Below are 18,766 nucleotides of genomic sequence, written 5' to 3' on the forward strand. Positions count from 1 at the left end.
CTTTGTCTCACAGGATCCCCCTTAGGATCTCTTGTAGGGCTGGTTTCATGGTGACAAATTCCTTCAGTTTTTGTTTGTTTGGGAAGACCTTTATCTCTCCTTCTATTCTAAATGACAGACTTGCTGGATAAAGGATTCTCGGCTGCATATTTTTTCTGTTTAGCACACTGAAGATATTGTGCCAATCCTTTCTGGCCTGCCAAGTTTCAAAAGAGAGATCAGTCACGAGTCTTATAGGTCTCCCTTTATATGTGAGGGCACGTTTATCCCTTGCTGCTTTCAGAATTTTCTCTTTATCCTTGTATTTTGCCAGTTTCACTATGATATGTCGTGCAGAAGATCGATTCAAGTTACGTCTGAAGGGAGTTCTCTGTGCCTCTTGGATTTCAGTGCCTTTTTCCTTCCCCAGTTCAGGGAAGTTCTCAGCTATAATTTCTTCAAGTACCCCTTCAGCACCTTTCCCTCTCTCTTCCTCCTCTGGGATACCAATTATGCGTATATTATTTCTTTTTAGTGTATCACTTAGTTCTCTAATTTTTCCCTCATACTCCTGGATTTTTTTATCTCTCTTTTTCTCAGCTTCTTCTTTTTCCATAACTTTATCTTCTAGTTCACCTATTCTCTCCTCTGCCTCTTCAATCCGAGCCGTGGTCGTTTCCATTTTGTTTTGCATTTCGTTTAAAGCGCTTTTCAGCTCCTCCTGACTGTTCCTTAGTCCCTTGATCTCTGTGGCAAGAGATTCTCTGCTGTCCTCTATACTGTTTTCAAGCCCAGCGATTAATTTTATGACTATTATTCTAAATTCACTTTCTGTTATATTATTTAAATCCTTTTTGATCAGTTCATTAGCTGTTGTTATTTCCTGGAGATTCTTTTGAGGGGAATTCTTCCGTTTGGTCATTTTGGATAGTTCCTGGAGTGGTGAGTACCTGCAGGGCACTTCCCTCGTGCTGTGGTGTATAACAGGAGTTGGTGGGCGGGGCCGCAGTCAGACCTGATGTCTGCCCCCAGCCCACCTCTGGGGCCATAGTCAGACTGGTGTGTGCCTTCTCTTCCCCTCTCCTAGGGGCGGGATTCACTGTGGGGTGGCGTGGCCCGTCTGGGCTACTTGCACACTGCCAGGCTTGTGGTGCTGGGGATCTGGCGTATTAGCTGGGGTGGGTAGGCAAGGTGCACGGGGGCAGGAGGGGCAGGCTTAGCTCGCTTCTCCTTAGGTGATCCACTTCAGGAGGGGCCCTGTGGCAGCGGGAGGGAGTCAGATCCGCTGCCAGAGGTTTGGCTCCGCGGAAGCACGGAGTTGGGTGTTTGCGCAGAGCGAGCAAGTTCCCTGGCAGGAACTGGTTCTCTTTGGGATTTTGGCTGGGGGATGGGCGGGGGAGATGGCGCTGGCGAGCGCCTTTGTTCCTCGCCAAGCTGAGCTCTGCCGTCCGGGGGCTCAGCAGCTCTCCCTCCCTTTGTCCTTCAGCCTTCCCGCTCTGAGCAGAGCTGTTAACTTATGACCTCCCAGACGCTAAGTCGCGCTTGCTGTCAGAACACAGTCCGTTAGGCCCCTCCGCTTTTGCCAGCCAGACTCGGGCACTCTGCTTGACCTGCGAGCCGCCCCTCCCGGCTCCCTCCTACCAGTCCCTGGAGCGCGCACCGCCTCCCGCCCTTCCTACCCTCTCCCGTGTGCCTCTGGTCTGCGCTTGGCTCTGGAGACTCCGTTCTGCTAATCCTCTGGCGGTTTTCTGGGTTATTTAGGCAGGTGTAGGTGGAATCTAAGTGATCAGCAGGACGCCCGGTGAGCCCAGCGTCCTCCTACGCCGCCATCTTCCCTCCGACCTCTAGAATTTTTAAATACTTTAAAATTTTTAGTACTTAGGAAATCTTTATTGGCTCTTGTTTCTTGAGATTATTCCTGGGCTTTCTCAGTCTTATTCTTTAAAAGCTTAGAAAATGTCGAGTAAAATATCTGACAGATTTAAGTATTCATTTGACTTTCAAGTTGACTCAGTCTTCTAGCTTCCACTCAAAAAACAATCAGGATTCTCCTGTGTGTATTTATTTTGGTTCCTATAAGCTCTGCTCTTCCCATCAGGATTCCCTCTTGACATATAATATGTTAAACAGAAAAACTTTACCTCATTGAAACACAGAAATAGCAGCAGAAATAGTGACACAAACAAGTTAATAAGTATAAATAATGTATATTCTGGTATCCATAGAGGACTCATGTCGTTACAATAGGCCAAATCTGTAAGAGTGTGTGTGTGTGTGTGTGTGTGTGTGTGTGTTGTATAGCAGACCATGAAAAAACATGGGCAAATGGTATTTTTCTTACATCTGTGAATATATATTCTTCCTACTCTATATCATGCCAAACAGAGAAAAACATGTGCAGTGAGTAAAGGAATGAAACTTAAAAGGACATAAATGTTCACATTCTGAACAAAGAACTGGAAAGCACAGAACAAAAGATTATCAATGTAAATGAGGGTAACGAGGGAGGAGGGGAACAAGATCAGAAAGATAACTCTTTCCATTGAAAATTTGGAGTACTCCTGCCAGGTTCCCGTTCATCGCATGAAGCAATGTATGAGAAGATGCTGATTAACTCTAAAGTGTAGTATACATGTTGATAATTGCTCTCATCCTGTTCAAAACCTTGGTGTGTGTTTGTTTCATTTCCATTTTGCTGTGTAGAAATTCCAAAACGTAACTGTGAGGACTGGAAAGCCTTATGCACTGAATTCCTGGAGAGAGGGATGTTTGTTCAAAGTTTGTTTTGCTTGCCATCAGATCCTACTAGTGAAAGAGTGAATTTTTGAGGCTATCCTTTTCTAGTTAGTAGAATATGCATTAAGAAATCATGATTAGATTATGTTGAGTATGATCTTTCATAAAAGACAGTCATTTTTCTATATTCCTGCCAAGACAGTGTTTTTACATGAAGCCTTAGAGAGCAAGCACACCTGAGCATTTAAGTCTTTCCCGTTTGCATAGTAAATAAATTGGAAAACATTATAATAAATAAATAAGAAAACATTAGGTCATGTTATCAGTGATTTGCTCTTAAATGCTTTATTTTTCTATGGTAATGCTTGACCACATATTTAAGTACAGTAAGATAAATTACAAGGTAGCATTTTTTCTATATACTTGAGGAAAGAGTTCTTAGCCAAACTGTTTTTGTTTTTTTTTTTTCAGCTCTCACTCATTTACTAGTTTCTTTCAGAACTACTAGGTCTGGGTTACTCTTGGGAAGTTACAAAGGACCTATCTATGAAGGGTGCATTTGTCTATACCAGACAAAAGAACTGTTCCTGAACTCAGAGAAGCAGCCACTGCTCTAACATTGCTTATTTGGCATCAAGGGCTAGCATGATTACTTTTCTCTGACACTCCAGACTGCTTGACCTTCAGCTGAGAAATATAAAAGTGTGGCACTTCTTTAGGCCCCATAGATTAGCAAAACACATAAGAGTCAGAGTCGGTCTTCTTGCCTCCCAACTTCCCCACACGTATGTACACCTTTCTTAGGAGTATTATGACTTGAATGTTGGAGACGGCAAAGATGAACTGATTTAGCATTGTGCTGTCCTGTCAGCGGGGCCTCACCCTCACTGCACCCCCATTTATTCATCTACGTGCTCTTTATGGTTAGCATTGAGAGCCCGATCCTGGCATGCGAGCATAAATCATTAGAGTGAAAACAACTGTAGCTTCCCATATAACTGATCCTTAAGTTACCATTTAGTTCCAATTTCACGAGAAGTATGTTATTTCTAAAGACCCTTTAGGGGCTGCACAATTAGAAAAATGCTATTATAAATGGTCAAGAATATGTGATAACACGTTTACTCATGTGTCTCTTTTGCTTTTAGAGAAAATGAAAAGAATCTGTTTCCTGGGATTGTTTGTGATTCAAGTCTCTACTTGTTCCAAATCAGGCAAACCATGGTTCCCATCACCTCTCAGTCTCCTGGATGTGAATGCCATAAACTTCAAATAGACTAGGTGTCACCAGCAGAGCTGGAATGAGAGTTTGGCATAAATTTTCTAATCAAAAGGGTCAGGTGCCCCATGTGGGTAATAGGGATTATGGGGCTAGCTGGATTTTCTTCATGTAGCACCTCTGGGAGCCTAATCAAACAGATGCAGATTAGAATTGCAACTTTGACCATTCTCTCTCTACTTTCTGATCTCAAGCTAGGAATTTTATCCCTCTGACTGTTTCTTCAGAGATGAAATACCAATTATGAGGATTAAACACAAGAAAAAAGACAAGAAAAGAAACACTTTAAACAATGTCTGGTATATAAAAGATGCTCATTAGCTGCCGTTGCTGCTGCGACAGCAAGTGATAAGGACCTGGGGCTGCATCTTCCACCCATCTCTTTTCCCTGAACTTTAGACTTGGGCTTTTTATCGGCCTGTTTTTGGTTCATCTACATATCCCACAGAGACTTCAAATTCAGCGTACACATCTGAACTTTATATCTTCCCTGGTTGACTACCAGATGCAATCAACTGCTACATGTGGTCAGCTTATATCTCACATCCATTCTCTGTCTTCTGTTCCCAAAAAGCATCATAGCTTGATGGGGCTGCTCCAATTATCCTGCGAGTATTTTCTATATTACCAACTTGCCTTCAACACTGTGGCCCTAGTGATCATTCTAAAGATTTAAGAGATCAACATTATTTCTCATAGTTGAACTTTCCTGTCCTCTATAAGGCCCATAATGAGGTTTTCCAAACTTGGTAATCCTAACAACTGAGACTTTAAAAAAAAATACAAATTCTTGGATTCTCTCCAGAAGTCCTCTTTGAGTCCTTTCCTCTGGAGATTCTGATCCAGAAGACCTGGGATGGAGTCCAGGAATCTTCATTTTAATAAACTGCCAGTTATTCCTGATGATAGCCAAGTTTGGAGAACCCCCACATGTAAGTCCACACTGTGGATTTGTCCACTGTGTTACATAGCACTTTGATCACTCCCCACCTTTCCAGTGCCCTCCTAATTCATGCTTGGAGCCTTCCCACCATCAAGTTGCCTCAGACCTCTGAGAGTCTGCGTTTGAAGCACTCTCCTGAAATCTCCTTCTCTTCATCTCTAACTACCCCTTACCAAAGCTGAAAGCCTGGCAATTTTGCAAGAATCCTTTACGGTATCTCCTTTGGGCAGCCTACCCTAATCCCAGTAGAACTTGTCAGCAGTCCCTGTCTGAGTAACTATAGCATTTTCACATTGTGTTGTAATTTTGGCTTTATGTGGATCTCCGAGTAGACTCAAAGCCTTGAGGATAGGGAAGGACCATTTCATTTCTCTATTCCCAGTATCCAACTCAGTTTCTGAAATATCCTAGAGGTTTATGAATGCTTGTTGAAAGAATGAAAAGGAGAGAAGAAGGCTGGAAAGAATCCTTGAGTTGTACTAGTAATTATAAAATATTCTTTGGAGCCCTGAAGTATCTCAGGGACAAGTAGTGATTGGTTAGCAAAGAGGCCTAAGTAGGGAGGACTCCTCCCTCTGTTCCGCTTCCCCCCACCTCTGATTCAACCAAAGTAGTTCTCTTTATAAATCTTTCGTATATTGAACAGTGTAAGGTTTCATTGTAAAGAGAAAAGCTGATGCTAAAATATTTGAAAACCACAGTAGTGATTTGCCTCTATGAAACCACTTTATACGCATTTCTGTTGTTGTGCTTCAGAATGCAGTGGGGAAACTTGAAGAACTTGAGAAATGAGCCAAGTGACCTAAATTGGAAAATGAATCTATGAGGAAATACTAGAGGTTTTTTAATCTGTTGGAATGTACTGTGTAGTACCACCTTGGGGCTACTTGTCCATTTTTAAGCACCTGGGAGGTTATCATGAGAAAGATGCTAAGTATTTGCCATCCATCTCCACAGAGGACCAAATGGGAAACATGAAGATTAGTTGAAAGAGTTGAGAGAATTCCTCTGAATTTATTTGAGGAGCATGCTTATATTTCCAAAACAGAGTCTTCAGGAAACACTCTCCCTAAATATCAGAGACCGTTTCTGCTTCAGCATAGACTGGTACATCATTGGCAGTCACCGAACATTTGCTTTGAGGGATGCATAAATTACCACCCATAGAGATGTGTATGCATGTGTGAATTAGAATTTTCATAAAATCAAGTGATGTTAAAATTAAGACACTAGTAGACTTGTCACAGATTCAAATTATGGAATTCATTTGTAGCAACTTGCTCAATAATGTGAAGTTATGAAATTAATGTAACTTCATATACTATTCATGCATAGCTCATCATAAAGACAACTAAATGCAGAGAAGCTCTCTTATAATGTTGCTTATTAAACAGTAAGAATTTAACACCATCTCTTTTTTTCTTTTGAAAGAATTGGAGTTTTCTCACCCATATTTAAGGGAAAAACTGATATTTTGCTCTCTTATAGAAGATGTTTGTAAAACCTCAAGAATAAATTTTACTCTTTTGGCCACAGTTCCTTTCATACCTTTGGGAAATCTGTAGCTCCGGTTGGCAAATAGATTTGATCAGCATTTATCAAACTTTGTACAGATTCCCTTGCCTTACACAAAAGCAGCTTGTGGGGTCAAATGTCACCTGTCCCACTTGGTATTTAAAACATACAACATTTTAAGCCTCTGAGAAGTCCTAGAGGATAGAAACCTGTTTAACTGTATTTAATTCAGAATTTCCCACTTTTTTGACCACTTCAGGAAACATTGGACAGATATTTGCCTTCAGATACTTTGAATGTTAATAGAAAGCATCATTTGGAAATCTTGCCATTCACAACTACGTGGATGGAACTAGAGGGTATTAGGCTAAGTGAAATTAGTCAGAGAAAGACAAATATCATATGACTTCACTCATTTGAGGACTTAAAGATACAAAGCAGATGAACATAAGGGAAGGGAAGCAAAAATATAAAAACAGGGAGGGGACAAAGACATAAGAGACTCTTAAATATGGAGAACAAACAGAGGGTTACTGGAGGGGTTGTTGGGGGAGGGGTTGGGGGGCTAAATGGGTAAGGGGCATTAAGGAATCTACTCCTGAAATCATTGTTGCACTGTATGCTAACTAACTTTGATGTAAATTTAAAAAGTAAATTAAATAAAAAATTTTAAAAAAGAAAGCATCATTTGTTTATCATACCCGAGAAGCTAGCAAAACGGGAAACAATTAGATGTATTCCCAAAGCTCCATGAAATGAAAAAAACAGTTCTTTTTTTCACAAATTGTGAAGAAGGCTAGGTGAAACCAGAAGCATGAAAGGCTCTAGGAAATTTGAAGGTCATGTGGGCACTATAAGAACTCGGGCCTCCTCTCACTGTTGAGGAGAAAGATAAGTTCTTGGATTCTGATAGGACCAGCAACCCTGCCACTCAGGAATTTGTTTTATATACCCTTTTATCTTTGGACCAGAGCTTGATGTAGCCTCTCCAAACGACACACCTCTCTGTGGGTATCTAGCAGCTCCAAACAGCAACCTCCCTGATAGACGTCTGCCCTTGAGAGATTCACAGAGATTGGTAGTGTGAGAGTATAGCCGTTGCAGGTGTTCCTTCAAAGATGCAGAAGTGATGATACGTTCTCTTGAAAAGACATAAACTTCCTAAAAATACATTTATACTCCTGTATCAAGTTAAGAGCTAAGTGGGTGGTTGTTAAATGCATTATACACATGTTAGGATAGATCAACTACAATAACAGGAAAATGTTACTTTGATGTGCTTGTTTCCTGTTTCTCTGATAAGCTTCAACTTTCCATTACTAAAACTACAAACTTATTTGTATCTACACCTATTGTTTCCTCCTGCATTCTTTCCTTGATTCTCTCAGTTCTTCTAGGACGTGGGAACCTTTTTTTCCTTTGCCAATTATTTTCTGTCTTTCCTCTGTCTTCAGTATCTCATCTTCTTCTAACATTGTCCTAATATAAGTTATCTTGGGTGCCTGGGTGGCTCAGTCAGTTAAACATCTGACTTTAGCTCAGGTCATGATCTCACAGCTCATGAGTTTGAGCCCTGTGTCGGGCTCTGTGCTAACAGCTCAGTACCTGGAGCCTGCTTCGGATTTTGTGTCTCCCTCTCTCTCTCTACCCCTCCCCTGCTTGTGCTCTGACTCCCTCTCCTTCAAAATAAATAAACATTAAAAAACAATTAAAAAAAAAGAAGTAAGTGTCCTTTGGTGCATCCCATCTTTTTTTGAAGTCAGGTTGTTGAACTGTAATTTGCATGTAGTAAAATTCACTCTTTTTAATACATCCTTTGGTGAGTTTTGACAAATTTATAGCTGTGAGACCACCACCATATTCAAGAAGTAGAACCTTTCATCACCCCAGAAATTTCCCTCATGCACCTTTGCAGTCAATCCCTGCCCTCCTTCCTCAACCCTGGCAACTCCTGATCTGGTTTCCATCCTTAGAGTTTTGCCTATTCTAGATTATAAGTGAAGGTATACAGTATATGGTCTTTTGTGATTGATTGGCTTCTTTCACTTAGCATACATTTTTGAGATTCATCCATATTATTATATATCTCAGTAGTTCTTATTGCGAAGTAATATATATTTTTATTAATGTAAAAGTATATATTTTATTAATAAATAAAAATATTTATATATTTTATATAATATAATATATATAATCCACCATTGTGTGGATATTCCATTATATGGATTGTCCAATCATTTCCTTTTGGACATTTGGGTTCTTTACAGTTTCTATTAGGAATAAAGCTGCTACAAATATTCACTTTTGGTCTTTGTGTGGACATAAGTTTTCATTTCTGCTGAGTAAATACCTAAAAGTAGAATTGTTGGGTCATGTAATATGTTTAACTTTATAAGAAACTCTCAGACTATTTTCTAAAGTGGCTGTACCAGTTTGTATTTCCCTCAACAGTTTATGAGAGGTCTAGTTGCTCTACATTCTCACCAGTCCTTGGTATATCTAATCTTTAGTTTTAGCCATTCTAATAGGTGTATAGTGGTACCTCACTGTGCTTTTAATGTTCATTTCTATAATGATTAATGTTTTCTTTTTTTTTTTTTAATTTTTTTTTTCAACGTTTTTTATTTATTTTTGGGACAGAGAGAGACAGAGCATGAACGGGGGAGGGGCAGAGAGAGAGGGAGACACAGAATCGGAAACAGGCTCCAGGCTCCGAGCCATCAGCCCAGAGCCTGACGCGGGGCTCGAACTCACGGACCGCGAGATCGTGACCTGGCTGAAGTCGGACGCTTAACCGACTGCGCCACCCAGGCGCCCCTGATTAATGTTTTCTTAAGCTTATTTGCTATCCCTGTATGTTCTTTGGTGAAGATCTGTTCAGATATTTTGTTCATTTTTAAATTGAGTTATTACTTATAAAGAACTCTCAGAACTCAATAGTGTGTTCTCCATACAGTCCTTTCTTAGATGAGTGTTTGTAAATATTTTCTCTCAGTCTATAGCTTGTCTTTTCACTTTCTTAAGAGTGTCTTTCTAAGAGAAGATGGTTTTAATTTTGATAAAGTACAGTTTATCATTTTGTTGTGATTCATGATATTTTCTTAATAATCTGAGATCACAAATATTTTTCTTTAATGCTAAATATAGAAATAATAAATGTGAGTAAAATATAAAAATGTACTTGTCTTCATTTTTGTCCTGTGTTTTCTTCTTACAGTTTTATAGTTTTAGCTCCTATATTTAGGTCTATGATCCATTCAAGTTAATTGCCTTGTAGGCAAGGATCACGGTTTAGTTTTTTTCATATGGATTGTTAAGCACGATTTGTTGAAATTACTATGCTCCTTTGCTGAATTTTGGTGCCTTTATTGATAATTGTGTGTGTGTGTGTGTGTGTGTGTGTGTGTGTGTGTACACATGTTAATAAAGACCTCCCTCAACCCAACATGCCCATTCAGCTATAAATTCATCACTTCCACCTTTTCATAGTTTTTCACTGAAGAGTAGTCTAGACTCACTGTTTCTGCCTTCTCACTTCTTACTTCTCACACTGGGCTCTTTCTCTACCATTCCACTAAAACAGTTATTGCAAGAATCACACTAGTCTCTTTTCTGAACTATCAGGGACACTCTTGTGCTTCTCTCATTTGATTCTCAGTGGCCTTTGACCTCAATGATCCCTCCCTCCTCTTTTGGACATTTTCTTCCCTTGACTGACATAACATCCCACCATCCTCCTTATTTTTGTTGTTTTTCTGTTTGTCCCCATGTGTCTACTTTGCTAGCTGTATTTCTCTTGCCTGCTTCCTAAATATCAATGTCCCTCAGGATTCCAACCAAAGCCGTTTTTTTTTTTTTCTTCTCCTTCTGTGTACATCTTCTCCTTATTCCCATCCAATCCCCTGGCTGAAAAAAAATCTCAAGTTTACATCTGGCCCAAATAATTTCTCAGCTTCATTTCTGCATATTTAATTGTCTACCAGGACCACAAGCTCTATGAAAAAAAGTACCTTGTATGCATCTTGTTCCCATTTGTATTCCCATGTTTAGCACACAGAATTTAACAACTTTGTTGACTAAATGAACAGATGAATACATGAACAAAGTAAGCAACCTATGAAGTTGATATTAATTCTAGTACAATATTTTAATATTTACCTTTTTACTGATACCACATGTATGTAGTGAGTACATGACTGTGGGCACAGGAGAAATAAATTACTTTTAGAATCACATACTTAGTCTTTGCCATGGCTCAGTTTTCCTGTTGCAGTTGGTGGGGAGCCTTGGGATGCTCCAAGAGGTGGGAAACTGAGCCTGGGCAGGAGCAGGCTACAGTGAGAGAGTGAAGAGACACCTCTCCAGATGTCACAAACACTCTGTCTCAGGTTTTTTAATCCAGTAATTTCCTTCAGGAATTAAGGAATAACTGTGTTGTTTTGGGAATAAAATATTTTAATGACCCCATTAAATTCTGATGGTAACTTTAGTTAGAATACATTATTTCTCTTTGACTTTTTGCCCAAATTTTTGTTAAGTCCCTATAACATTTTTTTTAGTACTAAAATTATTCTTAAGAGTTTTATAGGAAGACGTAAACTGGGTAACGTAGGTTCTTTTGGCTCTAGTATGATGAACATTTTTATGATCCATGGTTCAATCAGAGAATGTGTGTGTTTGTTATGGGCTTAGCATTATGACTGGAGCTTTGGGTGTATTTGGAAAAAAATACTAGATACTATCTTCATTTTGCCCCTCAGGGAGCACACACCTTTAGGGAGAGAAGAGCCACAACCAGCAAATAAACAACAGCTGTTAGGTAGTTTATAGTGTCCAGTGCATGCTGCTTGGCAAGAAGAATAGTGTCCTGCCATTAGACATGTACTTTTGGCCTTGCCTGTCACTATGAGCTGTTCTGAAAGTGTTTAGGGTTTCTCTATAAATGCCCTTTTTATTTGTTTTGGAGCATGTGGTCCCTTACATTTCTCTGTCTCTCTCTCCTACATTTCAGTGAGCGGTTTCTGGTGAGACTGAACAAGAATGGTGGGCCAAGGAACCCAGAGAAGATAGAACGAATGTGTGCCCTTTTTACAGTATGTGCAAATTCTCTTTCCCTTCACTGCTGTTGACTCTAGCCAGGGGCCTCCTGTGTGGATATTGTCACCCTGGAAACAAGCATTTATTCTTCTCCACACACTGGGGAGAATAGGACTTGATTTATGTTTCTATCAGGTTTTAATGAAAAATATTTAAAGAAAACTGAAATCAGCCACAATTTTTAATTGAACTTTTTGTTAAAGAAATATAATCAAATACATTTTACTAGTGTAGATTCTATAAGCTATTTAATAGAATAGACAAAACCTTAGAGAAGTCTTTCTTACTTTTATTATTTAAGGCCACTGGGAATTTCTCTGATGTAGAAGTATAGTTTCTCTAAAGGCATCCACCAGATTTATAGCTTTGCAGTTTTTTAGTGAGTGCAGAGTGCATAGAAAGAGAGACAAACTAAGTAGTTCATCTCTCTCACATACCAAATGGAGGGTCTTTTCCTGCTATTATCTATACTTTCATTTTTTCCAAATAACCATGCTGTCATTGATGGTCTCTAAGACCATAGGCATCAGCTCAGAGAAGTCTTATTAATCTGCTTATGGAAAGTGCTCAGTCTCACAATACCACATTGCCTTATGAATTCTTCAGGTTGATTCCGATATACTAAATATTTTTTATTTAGTTAAAAAACTAAGTGTTCAGCTTTGTTTATTTCAGTTAATTTCTTTGCTAAAGGAAAAAACAAGACTATGTTACAATTTTAAACCAGTTTTGACTCTCACGGATTCTTTAATCTGCTTCAGTGATACTGAGATACATTAAGATCCATTAATGAAAGGAGGTGTGATAGTCTCACAGTGCCATTGCCCTTATGTATGGTGCATGGTTGATAGGTGACAGGTAGCTCAGAGCTTACATTGTGCCTCTTAGACACAAGTGGGACTTATCTAAGGATCCGATATGTGACTTTCTCTGAAAGATAAAATTGGATTTGTTTACCTGACTTTTTTGTTCATTTACCACAACTTTATCTTTCAAAATCTCAATGTTACTGCAGAATCAGAAGCCACTTTCATGGGGATAGCTTCTAGTGAAAATGCTCCAGATATACAGAAAGATTTATAAGACTAGTAAAGATAAAGTGATTTTTTTAATCCATCTTTGAATCTCCTAAACCTTAGGAGATAATACGGGAAGAAAGAGCAGATAAAGCAGACCTATGAAGGCAGTTAAGGGAGGTGCAGTGGTTTAGTCTGGGAAAATCAACACTGTTTCTTCAGTAGGAAAGAACAAGGGAAAAAGTACAAGTTGTAGTTCATTGGATTTAGGTTAGAATATTGGGGGAGAGCTTCTGAAGTGAGAGTGTCTAAACACTGAGATGATCCTCTGGGGCCATTTTTCCGAAACAATTAGTAAGAAATGAGACACACATCTGTCTAGAATGCCTCCGTGACTATAGGAGGTCTTTCTGGATCCTGGCTCTCTGATATTATTTGGTTAAAGCAGCAAAAGAAATAATTGATTCCTTGTTCTTTGGCATCAGAGCTTTGTGCATGTGCTATCCTTGAATATCATGAGTGCAGTCCTTGTCTCTTGAAAAATGAACTTAATTATGATGATGTTTCAATGTAATTACAGTAAATCAAAAATTTCATTTCACAGCATTTTAATTATCTATATTGGCCCAGAGGCCTAAGCTGTACTCTGACTTTATAAATCAAAGATGCACATAACATTCATGATGTGCTCTTATTCTGCCACAATGGGAAGACACAAGGCTGCTAAAAATACCACTCCTATACTTCCCTTTGCACTATAGCCCTGGATTTTTTTAAGATCCCAAGAAGTGATTTGAGAAATTTTTACAAAGCACATGAAATTTTTGAACAAGATCATCTTAGCCAGAATTTTCATGTTTAACTTTAAGTTATATGAAGTAATAATTTTGGTGGAACCTATTTTCTCACTTAAGACTTGAGTTCCTCCAGTGGGCTAAAGGAGTTTTAAAGATTGGCATATGTGCTACAAAGTTTGAGAGTAAATGCACAAAAATGCAGCCAAAGCTGTGGTCGATGCCAGCCTGTTAGCTTACCTCAACATCAAGAAGAGAGAACCATACAAACTGCAGTTTTGCAGGATTACATAAGCAGACTTCAGAGCCACATTACAGACCAGCACATTACTCATGGTTCAACCCTGTTCTCTGTAAAACCTGTGTTTTTTTTCTGACCTTGTTAGATTTCAGAGCTTCCTGTCCGGGAAGAATTTTATCAAGAAGGAGGTGTTTCATATTTATGTGAATGTCTAATACTGTGAGGATTTTGCTAACTTTCATGATAAACAGTGGCTATGAGTGTATGAGTGTGTGAGAACATGTCTGTGAATTTACTCATTATTCAATACCCAGTGATTCACACAAAGTGCCTGGCAAATACTAGGGCCTCCATAATGATTTGTTACATAAGTAAATGAATATGTTTATTTTTTATTATATTTGAGTGACCAACTCAGAAAATGAACTTGTGCTGTTTTCCCTGCTTTCATTGGCATTAGATTTTCTACATTTATTTATGCTCTTCTGCTTCTTCTGTAGCATAAGTATGAATACACTGGCTTTGTTTTATATTTGTAAATCCCATTATCTCTACAGAAAAAGGGCAGTTCAGGCACAGGAAAGTGAGTTGACTTTTCCATGTTTCAAATGGAACATCATTAACTGAGTCTAAGATGCTGAACCCCGAGTAGGATTGGAGTGTATATGCTCCAATGAGTAAATCTAAATTCTTATTCTGCTCACCAGATGAATGGTGGGAATCTCTCCTCCCATCTTGGTTTTACAGGACTTGTAAGTATTTTAACCTGGATAGTCATACTTGGTACTTAGTCTTAACGACTGTATGTTTACTAACTCTGTGTTAACTGTGTTTAACCATACACTTATGTTTAATGTGATAGCTTTCACATTGAAATTTGACATTGAAATTATGTGGGACTGACAATAATTTTACTTAAAATGTTTTTTTTTTTTTTACTGAATATTACCATTACGTACTTATTCACTTCAAATAAATACCACACAGAGTTCTGGGTACCATGTACAACATGGTCAGAAAGGGCCCCTACTTGGAACTACTTGGACAATACCATAAACTGTATTTAAGTTTTCTTTCTTCCACATACTAAGAGCCAATAGAGAGGTCCTGTGCTCATGTGTACAGCTGATCTGATTATTGTTTGATCATCTTTGGTAACTGGCTTGAATTCTGAGATGTAGGGATTAGTAATTAAACTGGTTATTTGATAGTTTGGATTAACACAGTCCAAGCTATGTAGAAGGAACCATTTCATTTTGAAATGTGTCAAACATTTCTATATCTTTCAGTAAATAGATATATTTCAGTCCCCCCAAAAAAACACATATAAGTGGTAATCTGTTTTTTAATTTTTATTTGTTATTTAGTAGCCATTTTTAATGTGTCAAAATACAGTGATATTTTGAGGATGTCGTTTTAAATTACATTTCTAAATTAAAGAAATTGTTGAAATGGAACCTGAACCATACTTTTCCAATATCAAAAGACATCTTTCATGTAAAAATATTTCTTAGTGTTTCCAGAGATACCAACTCATGTTAAATTATTTTGTAATCTGTTTCATTACAAGCACGTTTCATTATTCCATCAAGAATTTGGTGAAACATCATAACCATCTAGAATCTAAAACTTTCAATTTCACCCTTGCACATTACTTTTTAATGTCTCCTTTCCTTTGGTATGTTTTGGCCCACTCCATAGGGTAGAGCTGGGACTGTGGGGAGGCAAGCAAAGCCCAGGACCCTGAGAGTGAGACCTCCTTATTAAACTTTGCACCTTAGATGCCTTGCTTGCCTCACCCTGGCCCTAACCCTGCAACAAGGTATAAAAATAAAGCAAACATGGAGACTCTGGATCTCAAAGCTCATTCGAAATTATAACTGTCACTTGATTGTCCCTTTCCTGGATTTACTAAAAAGAGAAAAGCAAAGGTGACCAATCAGAAGATGAAAGATAGGAAGGAAAGGAAACGAAGGGACCTTTTCTTTAGAAGCAAAAGGGAAATCTTGGAAACCTGTCCCATTAAGGACAGAGGTTATTCCATCAATCATTATGAATTCACAACAGTATTTCAGAGTGAGCAGTGGTTGTTGACCTGGAGAAAAGTCTGAAACAGAGTATATATTAAAGAGTGTGTTATTACTTTAAGTACAATTGAAGTATAAATACATAATCATGATTTTTATAATAAAAATAATGATAATTTTTATTTCAAAATGTGTTCTTAGCATAAATAACTTAATGTATAAAATCATTTTCATAACTCTAATTTTATAAGTTCCTGACTGGATCAGATTTGTTTACTTATAGGAAGCCCTTAGAATTTTCCAGATAAGATTGTTTTCAGCATTATACTTCAGTATGGATGATGCATATCTGAAGTTAGAAATGGACATCCAATTATTGAGGTTTCATTAAGGCTAAATTAGTCTCTTCGCAAGGGAACATATCTACTGTATAATAATCATTGTGGACAACAGAACAAACATAAAATTAGTAAAGAATAAACTTAGAATTTTAGTCATTAATAAGCTGATTGGTGTTTTCCCATTTTTTTCCTGCATTGAGCGCTCCTTTTGTTATAAAATATTTTCATGTGATATTAGAATAAACATGGATAAGGCAATATCAAGATGATTTATAATGTGAAAACTCTTGTAGATATTTGTTGGGTGTTCTCAATAAAAGCTGGAAAAATATTATCAATAAGATAAACTCCCAGAGGCATATAAGATATTCAAACTTTCACTGCAGGAATCTTATAAACACTAAACCTCTATGTGCTTTAGTCCCTCTCCCCATCTATAACATTTGCTAAAAGCAACAAAGGCAAATGATTATGAGGTTCAAAATGAATTTTTATTATTTTCTGTGTATTTATTGCCTTAATTTACTTGTTTTCTTTTCTTTCCTTAGGATCTGAGCAGCAAAGATATGAAGAGAGATTTATATATAGTTGCGCATGTGATACGAATAGGTACTGTCGACCTTATCCGTTCACATGACTAAGACCAGTCCACCTTGGGATAAGTATCTACTATGTTTGAGCTCTATCATCTTCCTAGCTCTTACCTACAATGTCAGGTCTCACGATGAGCATCTAGCTTGTATTGGAACTCTACCTTAGGCTCAGCTGCTCTGGTAGCTATGAATTTGACATAAATGAAAGTATTTTTTCACTTAAAATCTTCTGCTCCCTACTTGGTTTTGGACCCCAGCTCTTTATTTCAAGGGGTCTTATTTTTCATATTCTTTCTATCACAATGCCCTGCCTTTGTACCAGCTTTCCGTTTCGGAGATCTTACAGCGAGTTGCAGCCTTGCCAACTTAACTGGTGGTGAATGGCCTTTGTTGGATTTTGTATCCAAAAGTATGTATCTGTGCTATTTTACAGTAAATTACTGTCCTTGCTGCAGTAGATGTATAGTATATCACTTTTACCACACCCAAGATGAAAACAGTGATTTTTGCTACTGTTCCGTGGTTGATTTGCTCAGCTTTATTTCAGGTGTATGACATAATTTGGAGGGTATGACTAACCAAGTCTTCCTTGATAGGTTTGGGTTCTGGCATATCTTGTACATTTTTGTCAAAGAATATTTTTTAATCCTTTGCCAACAAAACACCTATTTTGCTATACTTTTGGGTTCTGTTTTGCTGTACTTCATAAGCATTTGCTGAGGTTCCAGTTTGATTTTTGCAAGTCCTCTTGCCACTATAGGCACAGCCTTGGTAGGCAGGAGAGGCAAGCTCCTATTCACTTTCTGAGACTACTTTGGCTCCAGCCGTGGTTCAGGAGCAGCTGGAAGAATAACATGTGGTTGTTTGGTTGGAAGAATAACACATTGTTACTATCTTTGCATACATAGTTTTTACCTGGCAGCTAAAACATTAAACTTTGTATCCTTAATATGCCTAAGAAGTTTAAGTCTGTTAACACACTGGTTTTTCTAAGAAATTTGTAAAACCACTGTTTCATTATAATATTATTAATAAATGGACGGTTGGTATTAAGGTAGATAATAAGTATGATCAATTGAATGTGGTGCAAGGGAAGAGCCCTGGCCAAAGGCCTGTTTGGCATTCCTCCACATACAGATTCTGCATCCTCCGATGGCTCCCTTCAATCCTAAATTAGTCTTCCGATTTAGCGTATCTCTAAGCTAGCACCTATATTTCTGGCATCCTTGGATGACAATCAGGTGATACTGGAAAGGAGCATGGAGTTCTCAGTGTGACTGGTGTTTCCTGCTGTGCTCCAGGCCGGATGCTCCTGAATGACTCAAAGAAAGGCCCTGCTCACCTGCACTACCGGCGACCATATGGCTGTGCAGTCCTAAGCATCCTGGATGTTCTACAGTCGCTCACAGAATTAAAGGAAGAAAAGGACTTTGTTCTTAAGGTTTACACGTAAGTAATAGACATCAAAAATATTAATGATTTGCAACATAAGGCATTCCAGCAGTACCCTTGAGAGCAGCAGCGTTCAAGCTTTGTGGGACACAAAACCACCAGAGTATGTAGGATAGGGAGTTTTTTGAAAATACAGAGATTTTGATCTAAGGTTTGGGGTGGGGCTCAGGAAGCTATATTCTTAGTAAGTTTCCCATGTGATCCTAAAGCAGCTAAATTTGGAAAATTCTATCCTAAGCTAGAAGTCTGGCAGTATAATCTTCTAAACTGCCTCTTCTATTTAGGATTAACCAACATTATTACATATTTATAGAAAAGCTAATAATGCAATTTCTTATGTGTTTTGGATGTAAGAGTCATCTTTGTCTAATACTTGCCCCCTAGCTATTGTAACTGAGGTAGGTACCAATGCAGATTGCTTCAAAGAATGATCACGAGTCAAATTGCCTGTCTTTAAAGAAAAACAAGTTTTTCTGAGGAGCTGTGGCTTCACTCTTCACATCTGGGACCACAGATCCATAAGTCACACCCAGTTAGCCCTGGCATTATTTTTAGTGTTCAACAGCCAATGAATCTGCCTTATAGAAGCAGTGCATCCTCCTCCTGATTCTTGTTAAGCAATAGAAAAAAACAAATGAAGAAAAGAATTGAGGCATATCATCAGTCTTTTCAGGTAGAGACTTAGGAATGAATAGTAGTGCTGAAAACATGATCAGTGGAGAGTTTAGTGAGTTTTCAAAGCAAGTGTATTTC

At 38.3% G+C, this 18,766-nt stretch overlaps 1 protein-coding gene across 1 annotated transcript in view; it reads left to right on the top strand.

The window, feature by feature from the left end:
* DOCK3 (dedicator of cytokinesis 3) overlaps positions 1–18,766 on the top strand; it is a 560,028-nt gene that overhangs the window by 411,061 nt on the left and 130,201 nt on the right. The window contains exons 10-12 of the mRNA XM_049640567.1: positions 11,464–11,545; positions 16,517–16,577; positions 17,863–18,010. Coding sequence (XP_049496524.1) covers positions 11,464–11,545; positions 16,517–16,577; positions 17,863–18,010 — 291 coding nt within the window. The remainder of the gene's footprint in view (positions 1–11,463; positions 11,546–16,516; positions 16,578–17,862; positions 18,011–18,766) is intronic.

Source organism: Panthera uncia, chromosome A2 (assembly GCF_023721935.1).
Source record: "Panthera uncia isolate 11264 chromosome A2, Puncia_PCG_1.0, whole genome shotgun sequence".
NCBI lineage: Eukaryota > Metazoa > Chordata > Mammalia > Carnivora > Felidae > Panthera > Panthera uncia.